Below are 18,814 nucleotides of genomic sequence, written 5' to 3'. Positions count from 1 at the left end.
GGGAGGGGAAGGCAGGGAGGGCAGGAGTGGGAAGGAAAGGGGAGGGCAGGGATGGGGAGAAAAGGAGAGGGCAGACAGGGCTGCTGAGCTGCAGTTTAAAGTGAGGCACATAAGAAAAAATTGGATTTTACCTAACTTTTTCTTGAGGAAAAATTTGGCGAGTCACAGGGAAAACAGAATAGTGTGGGGAGCCTCTATGTTCCCACTTATCTACTAGTTAGCATCAGCAGCGGCCAGCCTGGCTGCCTTTGGACCCCTCCTCCTCCCTCTGGTGTTTCTAAGCACATTCTGAGTCTGTCTCCTTTCCAAGAGGTGTGATTACAGCCTAGCTCAAAGGATCCTAGGAAGGGGTCTTGGCAGGCATCTGGAGAGGGGTGAAGGGACAGGACAAAGGCACTGTAAATGACTTGCGTGTGTCTGGAGGTTCTCCGGCCTGCCTCACTCAGTGTACTTGAGAAGTCTCCTAGCTGCTGGGGAACCGGGAGCTGATGCCTTATCCCACAGGGGGTTTGTAGGAGAGTGTTCACTAAAGCAAAGCAGAGGCCAGAGACGAGGGTCAGGCTGCTCCCAGGCAGGGCTGAGCCCTTGGGAGCCATAACTGAAGAGGTCAGACAAGGACCCTAGGTGCCCAAGGTAGGGTGGTAGCTGGGAAGGTGGGCTGTCTTACAAAGAAGGCCACAGTGAAGGGGAGGGGTCTAAACCCAGATCTTGGCCATGTCTGCTACTTCTGAACCCCAACATAAAGAGACCCCTGAATCCTGGACTGCTGGAGACAAGGAGGGCCAAGGGCCTGAATGGCCAACTGTTCTCCAAGGAAGGTCACTTCCCTCCCAGGGTGATTACAGGGAAGAGGGGACACAAAGAGACCCTCCTCACCACCACAAGGGTGATTATAGGGAGAAGGACACAAAAGTCCGTCAGCTCCCATCCTCTGGCCGGATAATGGGCCATTCACATTGAGGGAACCCCAGTCCCACACCTGGCTCTCTTAGGCAGACCCCAACTGCCCCATTGTCCCAAGCCTGCCACTGTGCCTTGTACCCGGGTGTCAGCCATGGGAAGCCTAACACCCCAGCTGGGGCGGTCCTGGCCCTTCCCCCACCTCTTCAGCCACTTGGAGGCTCAGAACTGATTTGGTGGGGGAACGCCATTCATTCCACACTCCTCACTCAGAATTTTTCTCCGCTCAAAAGTCCTCAGAGAGAAGTCCTCACAGCTATGGGAAAATAGGAGAGAATAATTAGGAAAGCCATTAGCGTCTCAAGGCCCATCTGAGGGATTAAAGGATTAAAGGCCTTCTAACAGGTCTCTCCTCCTCGAAGATTTTTGCCAGAGCTTGTTTTCAGGACTTTTCCCTGGGTTGGGGGAGATGGAAGGACTGAGACCCTCAGTGGATCCTCTCTTCACAGCTGCAGGGAATCAAGACCCCCTAGTTATGTTCAGTTGGCCAGAAGAGAAGAGTGGGGCAAGCAGGTGTGAGCTGGCAGCTCCTTCTCAGGCTAGCCTGCACTGCCTTGCACCTCCACAGGGGGAGTAGAGAGGTGCAGAGGTCAGCAGGTCCCTCGTGGAAGCCCAGTCAGGCTCCCTGGGAGCAGGTGCCCTGTGCTCCTCCAAAAGATCCCGGAGGGCTCAGCCTCTCCCACGCCCCTGGTTCCAGCTGAGGGCAGGCAGGCTCTCTGCCCCTTCCCAAGGCAAACCGAGCCACTCTTTTCTGACTAGCCAGAGGCCAGAGGTCACGGAAGGGTTTCTCAGGAAGAGCCGCTGTTTGCATTGAGTCATGGTCTCTGCCTTGCAGAACACAGTGCAGCCACTTCGTGGAATGTGAGCACGGGGATTCACAAATAAGGATGAGGAGGCCCGCAGAGCAGGCAGGCCTCATCCTTTCTGAAGACAGGAAGGACAGTCCCTTGGAAGAGATGACCAGCATACACTTCTGAGTCTCCCTATTACACTCCTCTGGCCATCTGGTGGCGGCTTGGTGGTTATCAGGTAACTGTTGCAATCAAGTGTGTTACCCAGTCCTGTTACAATCTATCTTGCTGTCCCACTGACATCTCAGTGCCCTCCTTAGGCCAGGTGCTGAAAACCCATGGTGAACATTCAAACATGTATCTGCCAGAGAAGCAAGCAAGCATACCCCCAACCAGACAGCACATGGAGTTACACAGTTGCCCAGAGCAGAGAGATACAATAGGATACACACTGAAGCTCCTGGAAAACCAGTCTCTGCATACAGCATCTTGACCCACTGCCTATGCTAAAGAAGACAGACCCTAGCATGAGGCCAGCTCATATTCACACGCTGGCCTCCCTGGATTGGGGTGGGGATGGGGCTTCTGGAAATGCAGCTTGGCCCTTCCACTTCTAAGAAAAGCTCACTAAATGCCTTCCAAGCCTCTGTACCTGCCAACCTTCAGCTAGCAAGTCCGAGAGAGAGAGAGAGAGAGAGAGAGAGAGAGAGAGAGAGAGAGAGAGAGAGAGAGAGAGAGCACAGTGGTTCCCCAGATGCAGGCGGGCAGCACCCCTTGCTCAGCACCTTGCCAAAGGGCAGGTAACGGGTGTACACTAGCAATTGGGCACCACTGAGGCCCATGCTTCGTGGTTCTGGTTAGCAACTGCCAACAAGAAGCTCCCTGCTCGGACTGGTGTGTGCAGGAAGCCTAGGCGAGGAGATGAATGGCCTGTAGCCTGGGTTATAACATAGGCAGACATCACCATAGCACTGGGTGTCTGAGTAGAGCTGGGTTCTGGAGGGACCCTGCCCCACCCCAGGGTTCCTTGACCCTCCATGATACAGCCTCCTCCGGTGTTGGGGCAAAGTAAAGCATGAGAAATGGTGGGGAGGAGGGGCCTCTGTCTGCTTCTTTAGAAGCAAAACCCAGACAGCAGCCATGGGATGGAGGCCAGTTTGTAAAAGCTCGGGTGAAATGAGCTAGAAGGGATTGGGAACAAGTCCCACAGTGTCCTGAGGCGCATTCCTTGCTCTGGGGAGACGGAGATGGATGGTGCTGAGCTGGGAAGGAGGGGTGCTGGGGCGGGGCCGGAGGGGGGCTTCTCCTGCTGAGCGCTCTCCTGCCAAGAGCAGGGTGGGAAAGTAAAACTTAGGACCCAGAGGATGGCTTCCCAACAAAGGCTGCTTCCTTCCCCTCAGCCTCAGAGCCAAGAGGGTCCTCCTCAGGTCCTGCCCAGAAAGCCCTGGAGATGCAGGCCAGAGGGCACTAGAAACCACCCTGGCCCCCTCTGGGGCTGTGCAAGCAAGCAGGGCATCTGTAAGCACCTATGGTGTAGGGCCCTGGGGGTTGGGGGGGACAGTGTGCTCTGTGCTTCTGCTCTCTTCCAGAGGTAGCTGGCGAGGGCCCCCGAAGCAGCCTCCATGAGGCTAACACTGGAGATGTTTGAGATGGGTCAGAGACCTGGACAGAGGGACTGGTTTCCAAGGTGCTAGGAAGGCAGAGCTCGCCTTCTTCCTTGGCACCAGAAAATGCTACAGCCTCTACCCCTGCTCTGCTGGCCAACTTCTCATCCATTCTGGAGTGTCTCAAATGCTACCCCAGAAATAGGCAAGACAGGAAGGAACAGCCTAAGTCCCAGTGCCAGGGCTGCTTCCCCCTTCAAAGATGTCCTGGGAGACCAGCGCCTTCCCCCGCCTCTCAGCAGTAGCAGCCAGGCCACTCACTGCTGTGGAAATCCTAGATGCTTCTCTTTTTTATTTGACAGAATCTCGTATCCCAGATTGTCCTGAAACGTCCTTTGTAGTCCAGACTGGAGCTAGCCTCAACCTGCCAGGTCCTGAGATTACAGGTGTATGCCAGCACACCTGGCATTTTCTTTCTTTCTTTCTTTCTTTCTTTCTTTCTTTCTTTCTTTCTTTCTTTCTTTCTTTCTTTCTTCCTTTCTTTCTTCCTTTCTCTTTATTCTCCATTTCTTTCTCTTTTTTCTTTTCTTTTGTTTTTTTTTTTGTTTTGCTTTTTTTTTGGTTTTGTTTTTTGTTTTGTTTGTTTGTTTGTTTGTTTGTTTGTTTGTTTGTTTGAGACAGGGTTTCTCTCTGTAACCCTAGCTGTCCTGGAACTCACTATGTGGACTAGGCTGGCCCAGAACTCACAGAGATACACCAGCCTTTACCTCCTAAAAGCTGGGGTAAACAGTTTGATACCCCAGAAGGATCTCCCGGGCTCCCCTGGATCAGTGTGATTTGAGGAAGGAAAAGCAGGAGGCCAGAGATGGGCTAAGGGGGCGAGCATTGGTGGCTCTTGGTTTGAACCCCAGCCAAGATGGCTCAGAGGCATCTTTTGTCACCTTGAGATTATTCAGAATAATTTTTGCCTGAAACTACTAACAAGTATCAGTGCTGCAGACTCTAAGACTCTCCAAAGTGTCCCTTAGGTGAGTGCCTCTCACCTGCGTAAGTCTTTGGTGGGAACTTGAAAAAAGGTGAACTCTGGCCCTGCCTGCCTCAGGAAGCCTGTGTCTGGGACCTGGAGTTAGGGCTGGGCCCCCATAGCGGCCACTCTGGCTGCTCTCTGGGACATCTCTCTTTGGCCAAACCACTGCCCTGATTAGAGGGCCGCAGGCTTCCTTCTCTCACCCCCGGTGTCGCTGGGTGTTACCTGTTTTGCCTTTGTTGATGGTTCCTTCAGTAAAAATGGCCTACTAACATGATGGCTGGCAAGAAGGAGTCCCGTGCGGCTCCGGAGCTCACTTATCACAGACGACCCAACATGGCATCTTGCCTTGTAACTTGCTCTATTTTAAGGACATCTTGAGTACTTTGCTCTGTGCTCTGGAAGAGAATTGGCCCCAGAAGCATCTACCAGACTCCTCTAGATCAGTGTGATGTGAGGAAGGCGGGCAGGAGGGCAGAGATGGGTTAAGGGGTGAGCATCGAGAATCCACGGCTGCTGGTTTTGAACCCCAGCCACGATGACTCAGAGGCATACGCTGCGTCGGGAGTGGGGGTCAGGGGTCAGTGCGTGCCTACTCGGTCTGACCCCAAAGCTGAAGCTCCCGAAGCCGGTGCAGGTCTTCTTGCCACGGACGGCACAGACAATGGTGCTCTATCCCGGGAGCACGGCCGCCCCCTGCCCGGCCGACCCTTTCAGGCTGGAAGCTGGCGGCGGGACGCTGGCCGCCTGGAGCATTTGCATACGGCCCGGGGACAGTAGCCTGCTTTGTTGGCTGCGCACGGGGGCGCCGGGCGGTGGGCGCAGCTCGCCAGACAAAGCCGCCGAGGGAGGGAGGGCGACGGCAGCCACTGGGCCGCACCTCGGATGCCGCGCCGTGTCTAATTCCTCCAAGGAGCGGCCTGAGCCGTGATGCGAATCCCAATGCTCACGGCCCGACCGTCGAAGGTTCCTCCGGGCCAGGTAGTCTCCCACCCAGACCAAAGAGGATAGCTGTTAGAACATCCTAAGGTCCCCGGCCTCCTGCTCCGTGTTCTTGGACACTTACTTTCGTAGTACATATACAGTGTGCCAATCCAGAGTATGGCACTTCTGAGGGGACTTTCTGCACCGCCTCAATCTAGTTTCCAGAAGCAGGCAGGGAGTGAGGATACATTATCATCATCGTTCCCAGGGCTCAGGCACTGGGGCTGGACAGAGTTCGTGAGCAGGCAAGGGTACCCTTGTTCTTCACTGAGAGGGATAGCATGCTGATCAGAGAGGCTGGTCCTGAGAGGCAGAGGCCTCATTGTCCTGAGGGATGACATGGCCTTGTCCTTGGCTTCCCCCTGTCACCCTGTTGACCCATCCCGAATAGATAGCCCACCATGAGGGGGACCAGTGATGACGAGGCTGAGGCTCCTGAAAGAGGGACCCATCTTTCCTGCATTATCAAACTGGAAACCACAAAGGATGAAACGGAATACTCTGCAGGATCCATCCTGAGCCCCTGCATGTAAGGAAAATGGGAAAGCCTCCCTGCCCTGGATTGAGATGGCTTCTCCCAGTGTTGGAAGAGCCTTTTCTTTTTCTTTTTTTCTTTTTTCTTTCTTTCTTTCTTTTTTTTCTTTTTTCTTTTTTTTTCTTTTTTCTTTTCTTTTTTCTTTTTTTTGCCTGAAGAAGAGGCTTGGTTGCAGTTCAAAATGAACCAGCAGCAGGGAGGGCCAGCCTGAACATCTCGGTACCATAAGTGAAGGAATTTTCACAGCTCTCCTTCACCAGAACAGCTGGGGGCAGGCCAAGCCAGCTGGCTGTCCATCACCCATCCAGAGCTGGGTCCCAACTCTCCCAACTACTTCTCCACAGTGACTGGGACCCTTGTACTTCAATCCTGGGATTCTCCAGCCTACATAGCCCAGCCAGCAATGGGCAGGGAAGTACGGAGGGGAGAGGGCTGTAGAACAAGTGGCTATAGCTCCCTAGAGCTATAGCTCTCCACCACCTCCAGCTGCACAGGGGAGCCCAGGAACATACTGGGCAAGTAGAGCCCAGGATGTGTCCTTACTTTCTGGGTTCCTCCCCTGGAGGGGCCTTAGTTTGGAGGCAGAAGTGTCTGTAGTTGTGCTCAGCTCTTGGCAGAAGGGGCTCCCACCTGCCGAAAGGATAAAGTCGCCAAGAGTGGGATGAGATATGAAGTTTCTGGCATCACCTGACATGTAGAAGGGGTGGGGCTCAGGAGAGGCTTTTCAACGGATGCCTGTGGAAAGGACCTGGGCTGAGCGAGGCAGAGAGGTGGCATCGTCTGTTGGTTTAGAGCACCCTCTTGTGGTCAAATGAGTCAACTCAACACGCGCCCAGCTGCCTTCTTCATCCACAGTCCCAGAACCACATGACCCTTGCCATTGTCAGGACCGAGCCATGAACTGGCATCAGGTGCTGACTGCCTCCAACTGCTGAGGTTTTGTGGCAGACCACCCTTTGGACGCTCCTTTTGGGCTTCTTCCTATTCTTCCCAGCACTGGAAAGCCAGCTGAGGGAAGGATTTGGGGACAGCATCAGATGGCTGAAGTGGACACAGACATTCTGGACAATAATGCCTCTTCCTGGAGAGGATGGGACTAGTTGGGACATATACAGTAGAATGTGGAGTTCTGTGGACCCAAAGAGGGTTTGTCAACACTAAGGTCTTTGATTGTCACAAGATTTTGGCCTCAGCAGTGAAAGGGAGAGGCGCACACAGGTGTCAGAGTCCTTGGTAATACATTGTTTATCACCCAGCTTCCCACCCAGAGGGGAGCTGGCTTGGGTGACACTGGAACAGGGTAACACTGGTCAATGGGGTGGCAGTCACCTAGGCTGGCTTTGGCCTTTTCTGGCCACAGCTAATTGGGATCTGCCTAGGGGCGGCAGGCTTCCAGGCACAACAGTAACAAAGGCAGAGAAGGCTCTCTTGGCAGGAGCCATTGTCTTCTCTGAGGACAGTCTCACGCTGGCAGCAATTAGGCCTGGGTGTCTGACTCCCCAGCCCTCAGAGGCCTCTGGGTCTCAGTCTCCTGCTCTCCAGGTACCTGCAAAACAGGGAGGGATGAAGAAAAGTTCCAGAGAGCTTGAGAAGGAGCCCATAAACAAGGAAAGAGGCAAGTGGTAGCCCAAGGCAAGGCAAGGTAGCAGAGAGGGAGTGTCAAGGGGGGACAAACTCATATCGGTGTCTCACCTCCCAGTAAACCTGGTCCTCGAAGCATTGGGAGTCTGGAGGGGAGTCCAGAAAGGGAAGCCTCAGCAGGAGCCCTGGTAGCCACAGGGAAGGGTGTGTAAGGGCCCTTGGTCCCTGCCCAGGGTGGGAGGTTATCACCTAGGGCCACAGGTTGGTAAGCTTAAGGACAACATGGTGAATTCCAGATAGCCAAGGTCTGCGAGTCCACCTTTCTGAGAAGGGACAGTCCTGCAAGGTGGCTCCACCCTCAAGTTACCCACAAAGACACCAGCCAGTAGAAGTGAGAGAATTTGTTCATGTCTGCAGCTGTATCGTGATTCAATTGTGAAGCAGAGATGCTCATTTTCTTGTGGCCTTCCATATGGGAAAGGCCTAAGGGACAATGATCACATGAAACATGACCCGGGGAACTAGACCATAGAGTTTCAGGATGAGGATGGGTGTGAGTGGGAAGGGATGTTACAGCATCAGGCCAGAACCTGGCCTCTTCCCAGCAGCTGGGGCTGGACTGCCCTCTAGTGGCACAGGGAAGCAACACAAGAAAATCAGCACACAGCCCAGAGAGGAGCCTTCCTTCCCAGTGGCCGGTGTGACCTTAGACCAGTACCTCCTCACTCTGAGGCCATGCTGCCCAGTCACTGACACAGGCAGGTGTTCTGAGAGAATCTTGGTGGAAGTGAGCCTACATGAAGGGCAAGCATCCCTTGCCCTTCCTCCTGGGTACCCCTCCTTGGGGCTCTTACCTGACACCCTTGCCCAGCTAAAGCTACTCACCTCCAAGGCTGCCACCCACGGAGGCAAACACCAGTGTGACAAACATTCCGAAGAGCTGATACACGGCCTGAGATGTGGCACTCCGCTGGCCCTTGGCTATGAGTGGAAACACACTCTGCAGGCTGAAGGGAGACAAGACAGGGAATGATGGATGTGGAACAGTCAGCCAGGGTGTCCTGTGTCACTCGTGCCTGTGGGCAGCCAGAGGGTGTGCAGGGATCCCCAGCGTCTCTCACCCAGGCCTTTGCTCAGTCAGGTTCACTTCAAGTGCTCTCCTGTCCTAAGCCAGCCACCTCCACATACCTGTCAGAACCCAGTCAAAGGTCTCTTTCGCCTGCCCTACTCCTGGCTCACAGTGTGAGGTGTAGACCCCAGAGGTCATTACCTCTTGCTGGTCCTGAAGGAATGCTCAATGCTCTTGAAATTGTTTACTTTATGGACATCTCCATTGCCCTGACCAGGAGGTCAGGCCACAGCAGGCCCTCGGTTCTCACCATACTAGTAGGTGATTGGCTAAATGGGTGGATGGGAACAGGTGGAAAGGCTTTTTTTTCCCTTGGCTCTCAAGGAAGAAGAGAGGTCACTTTGGAGAGAATGAGAGAGGACTCACCCATCTCCATAAGCTTCGTGGGTGGCAAGTGCAGTCACCACGACTCCCAGGATGGCCCCCAGGACCCCTGGCATCCCATGGAGGTTGTGAACACCACATGTGTCTTGCAGTTTAAATCTGGATTCAAGGATAGGCTGGAGGATAGGGTGGAGAGTCAGGCTTGGATAAACAGAGTGGATAGTCAGTCTATCTATCCGTATCCAGGACCTGGTGGAGAAGTAGCAGAAGGTCTGGGAATCCTGAGTCACTGGTCCAGGCTCCTTCCCTCCCATATTTAGTCCCAGTCTTGAGAAGCAACCATACCGTAAAGAACTTATACCCCAGTGTGGAGACAGTCCCAGCCAGGAAGCCAGCTGCCAGAGCCCCAAAGGGTGTCAGCATCATCTCACTTGATGTACCCACCACAACACCTCCAGCCAGTGCTGCATTCTGGACGTGGACCTTAAAGGACAAAACCGCCAAGGTATCTTATTAGACCATCACACCCACACGTCCCAACCATACTCATTACAGTGGCACCTAGTGCTTCTAGATCCTTCCGTCACCTAGCCACCGACTCACCAGCTTTCATATACTCTCTGCTCCTGATCTAATCCCACTCCCCCGCTTGCAGATGGAGGTTCAGTGCTTGCCCCTGGGGATCCCTTCCCTTGGTCAGGCTCTTCACCCACTTCCCCATACCATGTCCAGTCGTCCATCTCCACTGACAAGGGCTGACAAGGCGAAAGTACTGAGGGTGCTTGCGGTGAGTGAATAGTACGTGTTGACCACGGTCCGATGCTGCCCATCCCCCAGCGCTGTCGGCGCGGAGTTGAAGCTGGGCCAGAAAACCCACAGGAAGATGGTTCCTAAACAAGTGGGTAGTCACGGTGAGCATCTGGTAGTGAGTGGCCCTGCCACCAGGGGGCGCTGCACTACAGGTCAGTTATTACTAAGCAGCCTGTTTGCGCACCAGTTCCTATGGTGAGAGTTGAGAGTTAATGTCCCTAAATGTCTGCTTCATGGCCCAGCAGGCCTAACTGCTCAAGAAGGGCCTGGAGCAGAGCTCAATAGAACAGTGCGTACCTAGCACACACCACACTCTAGCTTTCATCCACAGCATACCACCTCTCTAAACCAGAAAAAGAAGGGGAGTCAGACAGAGGCTGTTAACAGACAGCAGCTGTGGGCACTCATATATGGGGGCGCGGGGGCTGTACCAACTCAGCTACGGTGGCCCCTACAGGCCTCAGGAGTCTGGGCTGGGGTGCAGGGGTACCTGCTCTGCACTGGGGCAAGAAGCAGGTCCCTGCTTTCAAGTCTCTGTGTGTGTTTGTTTGTGTTTTGTTTTTCAAGACAGGGTTTCTCTGTGTAGTCCTGGCTATCCTGGAACTCACTCTGTAGACCAGGCTGGCCTCGAACTCAGAGAGCCACCTGCCTCTGCCTCCCAAGTGCTGGGATTAAAGGTGTGTGCCACCCCCTCCAGGCCCTACTTTAAGTCTTCCAGCACTAATCTCAGAGTAGGAAGAAGCAGCAGGGGCTTGGCAGGGTGGGCCAGCAGGGCAGGAGCTTGTGTGTGTGTGACCTGTGTCCTTCACCTTGACTCAAAGTCCTTATGCTGCCTCATGACGAGGACATTCATTGCAGTGTCTCGGGCTCAGTTCTCAGGCTTCAGACAACCTGAGCCCTCCATCCCCTTCCCGACCCCTTTACCTGGAAGCATCCTGTGTGAAGGGTTGCCAAGGGCAAGGAGGGCTCAGCTGTTTCCCAGTGAGCCTAATGTGGGCAAGGAAATCGAGCCAGCCTTGCTTATGCAAGAGCAGGAACTGAAGGCCATATTCAATACCCCCAAAGAAGCATGAGGTGCAGATGGCAGGCTGGGAGGGCAGAGAGGCCAGAGGCCAGCAGAGGGGACCTGGGGGAAACAGGCCCTACTGTTCCCTGGGGGTGATCCAGGGCCCCGACGTTCTGCCTGACAATGTGGAGGTTTGGGGGCTATGAGGAGAAGCAGGGTCAAGCTCCGGTGGCCTGGGGCCGGCAGGGCCACGGAAGAGGAAGGACTTTGCAGGGGTGAGGAATAGCTCCAAACACATGGGTTGTGTAGCCCAAGAAAGTTTCAAGTAGGACTGAGGTGAACGTGGGAAAACCCCAGGGCCTTGTATGGACGTATGTGTACCCCAGTACTGGGTCATAAGTTAGGGGCAGAGATGAGCACAGATCTCAGGCCCTCAGGACGCAAGTAGGAAGGACCCAAAGCATGCCTGACAGTGCCAGAAGACCTTCCTAAGGCAGGGTGCTCTGTAGCCCCCGCCACATCTCCCCAGCAGGCCTCACCAATCATGGCAAAGAGGTCAGAGTTGTACGCAGAGCTCTGGCGATGCCTGCTCTTCTCCAGCTGGGATCTGTAGAGGACCCGTGAGAGGAACAGCCCGAAGTAGGCCCCGAATGTGTGAATGGTCATGGACCCTCCAGCATCTCTCACCTGGAGAGAAGACAGAGACGGTGAGGCAGGCTCCTGCTCTCCATCCACCTCTCCGACCTCAGAGCTGGACGGACAGCCAGGTCTCACCCACTCCTGGCCAGACTTACCCCCAGGAGACTGAGTAGTATAAACTCGTTGACGCTAAACAGCACTGCCTCCAGTAGGGCCATTAGCAGCAGCTGGGCTGGCCCAGTCTTGCCCAGAACAGCCCCGAAAGAGATGAGCACAGCTCCCGCGCAGAAGTCAGCGTTGATCAAGCTGCAGTCAGGTAGGGTGGGAGGGGTGGAAGGAACATGGTTCCAGGCCCCGTCGGGCAGAGGGGTGTGGTGTGGGGCATGCAGGGCAGGGTGAGGAGAGTCAGTGCTGGGGCACCTCCCCCTGGGTATCCGATGAGTACCACCCACCCTTGGAGAGGGAGGAGCAGCCCTTGTGAAAGTGATGGGCAAGGCCCACTCTAGGTTGAAACAGCAGCAGGTAGGGGGAGCCATTCTTCACTAGCTGCCTGTCCTCCTAGGAGCTTCGATGTCAGAGGCCTAATGGGAGGGGTGTATGAGTGTCTTCGGGAACACAGGTCAGACAATGAGGACAGACAGTGGCCTGGAGAGGGTGGCTATGGGGCAGAGTGGAGGTCTGGCATCCTTTGGGGAATGGGGTCTTAGGGGGAGCCAGGGGCTCACTAGTGCCCACCTCTCCACGCCAACGTGGATGTGGCCACCGTGGAAAGAGTGCAGGAAGCCTTGGAGCAGTGTGGCCCACTGCAGGGTGAGGCTGGCCACTAGGAAGGTAAAGCCCACACTGCTGAAGCCGTACCGCTGTAGAAAGACCATGAGGAAGCCAAAGCCCACGAAGACCATGACGTGCACATCCTGGAAGCCTGCCGAGACGAGAGGCAGCCAAGGGGGCGGCATGAGGCCTGCTCTGGTCTGGACACACCCACCAGCCAACAGATGCCATTCCAGTGCCTGGCTCCTGCGGACAGGACTGCCTTGAAGCAGCACCAGGCTTGTAGAATTCCCCAGGCATAACAGCCTCCTGCCAGGAGCGGCGGCCGGAACAAAGCGTTCAGCCTGGAGCAGCAGGGTCAGGCCGTCCTTGTTATCCCTGCTCAGAGAAGGAGCTACAACACCCTGCTCCATCCAGCGTCCGCTCACCTACCTGGCCTATCTGCTCGCCCAAGGAATAGGAAGGAATCAGTTCTCCCTGCTGTTCCAGCCCTGTCTCCTCAACACACAAGATTCTCCTTCCTCCTTCTGCGTCCGGTATGTCCCTCTTCTCAGGTGGGTGCGCACAGGTGCGAGTGTGTGTGTGTGTGTGTGTGTGTGTGCTTGTGTGTGTGCTCTGCCTCATACGCAAGGCCCCTCTGTGAACCTGGACCTCACCAACATGACCAGAGGAGACAGCCAGCAAGCCCCAGTGTCTGTCCCTCTCTGCCCACTGTGCTGACATCATGAACGAGCCTTGCTATGCCTGACATCTACTTGTGTGCCGAGAATCTGAACTCAGACCTAATGCTCACCCAGCAAGCACTTCACCCACGGAGCTATGTCCCTCACCCCAGGGAAGCCCTTCTTGATGTCTAACTTTCATCTCTCATCTTTCAAAGTCCATACATCCCGATTTTAAGATTCAAAATAAAAATCATTTAGGAAACGGCTTTGAATTGTTAACAGGAACTGAGGAACACCACCCCACCCCCACACACAAAGGAATTGGAGGGGGCAGGGCTACTGTGCTGTACAGCTCAGTATAGTGACCCCCTACCCCCTACAATGGCCTGTACATCATGAAGCCGCCCTCAGGAGAAAGGAGTGCCTTTCCATTTGTTTCTTTCTATACGTTGAGTTTTTTATGTTATACATCACACTTGTTCTGTTGAGACAGGGTCACACTGTGTAGTCCAGCTGACCTCAGATGCTGGATGTCCTGCCTCAAACTCCCAAGTGTTTTGCTCACAGCATGGGGACCACATGTGGCCAGTTTTACTTGAACAGTCCAGCATTTCAGCGGGGTTTCTGTCCAGGAAGATGTGGGGCCTTTTCTGTTGGCTTTCTGTATAAAATGCCAGTACAAATAATACAATTATACTGAAAATAATATTTATACAGATAATTTGTTGAGTAATTAGTTATATAGAACCAGCATGAAGGGAGCTGGGAGACAGGTAGCAAACAAACACTTTGTGGGTAAAGCCTTGACCACCTGGGCTGGAGAGATGGCTCAGCGGTTAAGAGCGCTGACTGCTATTCTGAAGGCCGTGATTTCAAATCCCAGCAACCACATGATGGCTCACAACCATATGATGCCCTTTTCTGGGGTGTCTGAAGACAGCTATAGTGTACTCATATACATAAAGTAAATAAATCTTTAAATAAAATCATGAACAAGGCCAGGTGTGGTGATGCACATCTTTTTCTAATCCTAACACTTGGGAGTCAGAGATAGGCTGATATCTCTGAGTTCAAATCCAGCCTGGTTTACACAGAGAGTTCATTTCAGGACAGCCATGGCTATATAATGAGATTGTCTCAACAAACAAACAAACAAACAGAAACAAGCAAAGACAAAACCCATCAGTAGAACACCCGTGGGAGGGCCCTTTCTGTAAACGTCTGGGAATGAGTGGCACCAGGCCTTCTTACTCTCCAGACTCCCTCCTTTCGTACTCTACTTGAGGAATTTCTCTTCTCTGAGGCTGAGAAATGTCACTTGCCTGAGAATTTCTGTTTCCCACCTGCAAGCAACAGATGTGCAGAGCATCTGCGGACAGGGCTCTAGAGTACAGCTGCCACCCGGGAAGTCAGTTCCAGCTCTCAAGGGTGGTGAATCAGAGCCTGCACAGGGAGGCTTCTGGCTCTGAGGAGAACCCACGTTCATGCTGACCTTTTCCCTTGACCACTTGGGAGCTGGAAGCTGTAGTGAAGCTTTGGCTGCCGTGCATCCATACTTCCAAGATTCTCTCTTTGGATATCTAGCTTCGTTTCTCTGCTTGTCTTTCCTCGTGCAAGTTCTCTTTCCAAATCAGCAACCCCAAATGCTCCAGAACCACAAAGTTTTTAAACATCAGCATGATGCAGTAGTGGAAAATTACACACATACACACACACACACACACACCTCATCTAATGGGCTTTACTCAAAACACAGGCTCACTACTCAGGCTTCATGAAGTCACCTTCAGGCTATTTGTATATGTGGTGTATGTTGGGTATCAGTGGAATACTTGTCTAGACATGAGTTCCATCCTCAAGATATTTCATTATGCATATATAAACATGCCCCCAACCCAAAACACTTTGGCTCCAAGAATTTTCATAATGAAATTCAACTTGTATTCATTTTTATAATGGATGACCCTGAATCTCTCATAAGAAGAGGCAGATTCTCAGGCCTGTGTTTTGTGTTATTTGGTCTTGAGATACACAAAAGCTGAAAGCTGCTACTGAACTTTGGGGTGCAAATAGGATCCCTGAGAGAAGCTAAAGCTTTTGTTGTTTTGGAGCTGAGAACAGGACCAGAGAATCTAGTGGCACCTTGCTCACTCCTGCAACTGGGATCTGTAGCCCCATGGGCTTCAGAGAGTGTGGTCTGGAGGCCTCTGGCACTCCAAAATGGACTGCCACACCCCCAGTGCCCGCTCCTCAGGGTCACCCACATCATACACACAACAGAAAGGAGAGACACACTTAGAACTCAGCCAGAGCCTGCATTCTTTTTCTTCTTTCTGTTTTTGTTTGTTTGCTTTTGTTTTAAACAGGGCCTCACTACATGGCTCTGGCTGTCCTGGAACTCACTATGTAGACCAGGCTGGCCTAGAACTCTCAAAGATCCCAAGTGCTGGGATTAAAGGTGTGTGCCATCACACCAGGATAGCTTACAGCCTTTCAGAACTCCCTGTCCTTTTCCCTTGTTCAAACATGGAAAAGGAACTCTTTCTGTTCTTGTCCAAGGACAGTCAGAAACCAAAGGGGGCTGGGCGGCATGCCTCAAAGACCATTCATGCAGGAACTTCTCTCAACTGCTCTGAGCTTGTTTTAAATGCTTCTGTTTGCACTGAAAACTCAATCCCAGCCAGGCATGGTGGCACACACTTGTGATTCTGCCATGCAAAAGGGAGATGAGAAGGCCAAGGCCAGACTTAACTACACAGTGAGTCTGAAGCCAGCCTGGGCTTATGATACCCAGTCTCAGGTGAGACGAATAAAGTCCTGAGGGGCCACCAGTGCCCACCTTCCCTCTCCAGCTTCCTCCTGACAGGGCAAAACCTTAGCAAAACTAGGGCTGCCATTCCAGCATCTACACACACCTGACCCTGTGACCTTGGACACGTGACCTCTCTAAGCCTTGGGTGCTTCCTCTGGAAAGGGCAGCTATACGGCGTGAAGAGGAGAAGAGTGGGAGCTGCCATCTCAGAGCCTCTTCCAACCCTAGCTTCCAGAAAACAGGCTGAATCCTCCCAGGCAGGCCACCGTCCCAGCCTCCACCTCTCCTAAGATAGTCCCAAGTCTGTCTGGGTCAAGTCCCTGTTGGGAGTGAGGCCTCTCCCGAGGGCCTCTGTAGGTTTTCAGAACCCTTTCTCTCAGTGGGCTGCCCTCTGGCTCTTCCCCCCCACCTCCCCACTCTCTTTCTTTTTCAAGACAGGGTTTCTCTGTATAGCCCTGGCTGTCCTGGAACTCACTTTGTAGACCAGGCTGGCCTCGAACTCAGAAATCCGTCTGCCTCTGCCTCCCAAGTGCTGGGATTAAAGGCGCGTGCCACCACCGCCCCGCCTTTCCCTTTTTTTGAATCACTGACTTTGTAGAATGAGAGGTGCTTGTAGGCAGGGTATTCTCCAGTACTTGGGAAACTGAGACAGGAGGATGGTAAGTCTGAGACTGACCTGGTTTACTTTGTGAGACCCTGCCTAAAAGATAAGGTAAACTGGAGTAACCTGAACATGGCTGAAGCTTCCAGAAGGAGAACCAAGAGGCCTGGCTCTTGTCCCACTCTTTTTGTGACTTGCTATGTGATCTTGGGTAGGTGAGTGACCTTCCTGGCTCTCTGTTCACATCTGATCTGAGAGAGGTAGCCTACAGAATCCTAGGGCCCTTCCCGTCCTATCTATCTGAGGGAGACATCGCCATCTCCTGACAGCCCCTTAGGGTAACCATGCCTGCGACCTTGGCCTGTCAATACTCACCAAAGATTCTTTTCATCTTCTGAATCAGAGGGTGGTTTCTACCCGCCCTCTGGCCTTGACCCTTTCCTCTGGACACAGGGACTGGTGAGTACCCGGCTCATCAAAGCACAGGCTTTAGAGACCTCACATCTCCCTCCTGCCCAGCTTTCCCCAAACAGTAGGCTCAAAGTTCACAGAGGTCAATACTGGGGCTGGGAGGCAGTAAATCTGCCATGGTCCTTGCTGCCCTCTTGGGAAGGAGAGCCTAGCACTGCCTCTGCTGTAAAAGGCAGGATTCTGGGCTTTGGAATGAACAGGGCCAGAGGCTCTAAGAGAAGCTGTTTCTGACCCTCTTAGACAACCAAAACTCACCTCCTTCACCTGCCTGGCTCATTTCCTCCCAACTCCCAGCTCTGTGGACAGTTAGTGTCCATCAGTCTAGGGCCAGCTTTAGGGCTTTGGTTTTGATCCTAGCTTCTCTGAGGCCTGAATGCTGCCAATCCCTGCCACAACTAGGAATGAACTGTGGAGACGGAGGTGCTGTGGTTGTTTGGGGGCTCTGGTGCTTCCTGGCACAGTCCAAAGTCTCCCTTAGCCCTCTATGTCTCCATTGCTGGGGAAGGGCAGGGTGAGGTAGGGACAGCCTGTCACCAGCTCAGCGGCAGAAAGTGGGTTTAATAGCCTTGTTGCTTTTTGCATGCCCTTCAAACAGAGACATTTTCCCTCACTCCTTTTTGGTGTTTGTTTGTTTGACAGAGTTTTGTTAGCTCAATCTGGTCTCACATTCACAGTGTGGCTGAGGCTGGCTTTGAACTCCAGATCCTCCCTCCTCCACCCCTGGAGCACTGAGATTACAGGCACAAACCATCCCCCCAGCTTCTTCCTGGCACGTGGATGAGGAACTGGAACTAGAGAAGGTTGACTTGGGCATTAGAGGGAGGGGCAGTGTGCTTGGTCCCAGATGTCCAGTGCCTCAGTTACAACCTCGAAGGAGATGCTCTGTCTCCGTCAGGGGGTTAACTCCCCGTCCAGAACCTTGTCAGGAGGCAAATGGTCAGTGGTCAAGTTTATGGTGTGTAAGCCCTAGTCTAGCTGTGCGATTCTTGGTGGGTGATAATGGGCACACCGCAGCCATCTTAAACTGTGAGATGAGATAATAGTGCAGCGCCGAGCACAGCCCTAGCCCGCCTCACACTGGCCTTGAAACTGGCAAATGGGTCCAGGGTCCTCTCACTCTCAAACCTGGAGTGTTTGTGCTGAAACCAATCTTCGACGCCTGACCGTGTGGGGATTTCACACCTACCTCTCCCTTGTCTCCTCTTGCACGCTACCTGGCAGTCCCACCAAGATTCTCTTTCCTGTGGTCAAGCTGGACTCCTAGACAAAGTCAAATTAGCCCCAATGGAAGGTGAGACAGTAGCTAACACTGGGACCACTTACAACTGGATTGAAGCCCCAGCTCCCCTTACTGTGTGACCCTGACTCTGACTGAGCCTTGCCTTTCCTCAGCCTGACATAGAGCATGTGCCATCCCCAGCAGTGCCTGGAACAAGAGGGACACTAGAGAAAGGGGACTGTTTTAAAGCCCCGGCAGTCATCTCGGTGGCAGGAGTACCCATCAACGCCCTTCCCTACACACCCGGGGCTTAGAGGCTTTGCTTCCCACGCCCTCGCCCACACTCACTTGGGTAGCGAAAGTAAAACTCGTTGTCCACGTTACTGTGGTTGCCCCAGTGCCACAGGGCAGCGTCGGTTTCGTGGTTGTAGCGGACAAAGATAGCAAAGAGGAGGGCGGTGGCGCCTTGGAAGAGCAGGCACAGCAGCGGCAGGACCAGGCGCCGGTGGCGGGGAACGCGGGCCATGAACGCGGCTGTGCTCTCCCGGGCTCCGGCAGGGCAGTGCTGGCCGGCGAGCTGACTCCTGCCACCGCAAAGGTGAGGCCCCGCCCCCCGGAGGCCGTGCTGCAACTTGGGGAGCCCCACCCCTCAGCTCAGGTTGGCAGGGACTAGCCCCGCAGGTCAGGTCCTGTTTCCCATGGCCCCGCCGAGGCACCGGTGATGTGTGAGCTTCCCCAACTGTGCCCCAGCTGCCAGAGGGTGGAGGGAGGCGGGGAGGTACTCGTCCCTTTAAACCTGGTGTGAGAGAGCGACATCCAAGAAGCTAGTATCCTTTAAAGGTCCTACCTGGTTTCCCTAGGTTAATAGGAAGGAATCAGACTAAT

The 18,814-nt window shown here is 53.6% G+C and overlaps 1 protein-coding gene across 2 annotated transcripts; it reads right to left on the bottom strand.

The window, feature by feature from the left end:
- Window positions 1-7,122: 7,122 nt before the first annotated feature.
- On the bottom strand, window positions 7,123-18,523 carry Rhbg (Rh family B glycoprotein). 2 transcript variants are annotated; one of them, XM_021158763.3, is made up of 11 exons: window positions 18,278-18,383; window positions 17,897-17,970; window positions 12,126-12,312; window positions 11,546-11,696; window positions 11,291-11,438; window positions 9,659-9,825; window positions 9,281-9,418; window positions 8,978-9,111; window positions 8,368-8,489; window positions 7,594-7,667; window positions 7,123-7,447 (listed from the first exon to the last, which is right to left on the bottom strand). In XM_021158763.3, exons 3-11 carry the CDS (start codon window positions 12,290-12,292, stop codon window positions 7,379-7,381), a joined length of 1,170 nt encoding a protein of 389 aa, XP_021014422.1. In that variant the 5' UTR covers window positions 12,293-12,312; window positions 17,897-17,970; window positions 18,278-18,383; the 3' UTR covers window positions 7,123-7,378. The 2 variants fall into 2 exon arrangements, with proteins under 2 accessions (XP_021014422.1, XP_021014420.1); XM_021158761.2 differs by lacking the exon at window positions 17,897-17,970 and having other exon boundaries at window positions 18,278-18,523.
- Between the last annotated feature and the right edge of the window lie 291 nt (window positions 18,524-18,814).

The sequence above is a fragment of the Mus caroli genome, unplaced genomic scaffold (genome assembly GCF_978045245.1).
Source record: "Mus caroli unplaced genomic scaffold, Mus_caroli_1 scaffold_3, whole genome shotgun sequence".
Lineage (NCBI taxonomy): Eukaryota > Metazoa > Chordata > Mammalia > Rodentia > Muridae > Mus > Mus caroli.
The sequence above is the reverse complement of the archived record's forward strand: the minus strand, read 5'-3'. Positions and strand labels throughout refer to the sequence as shown.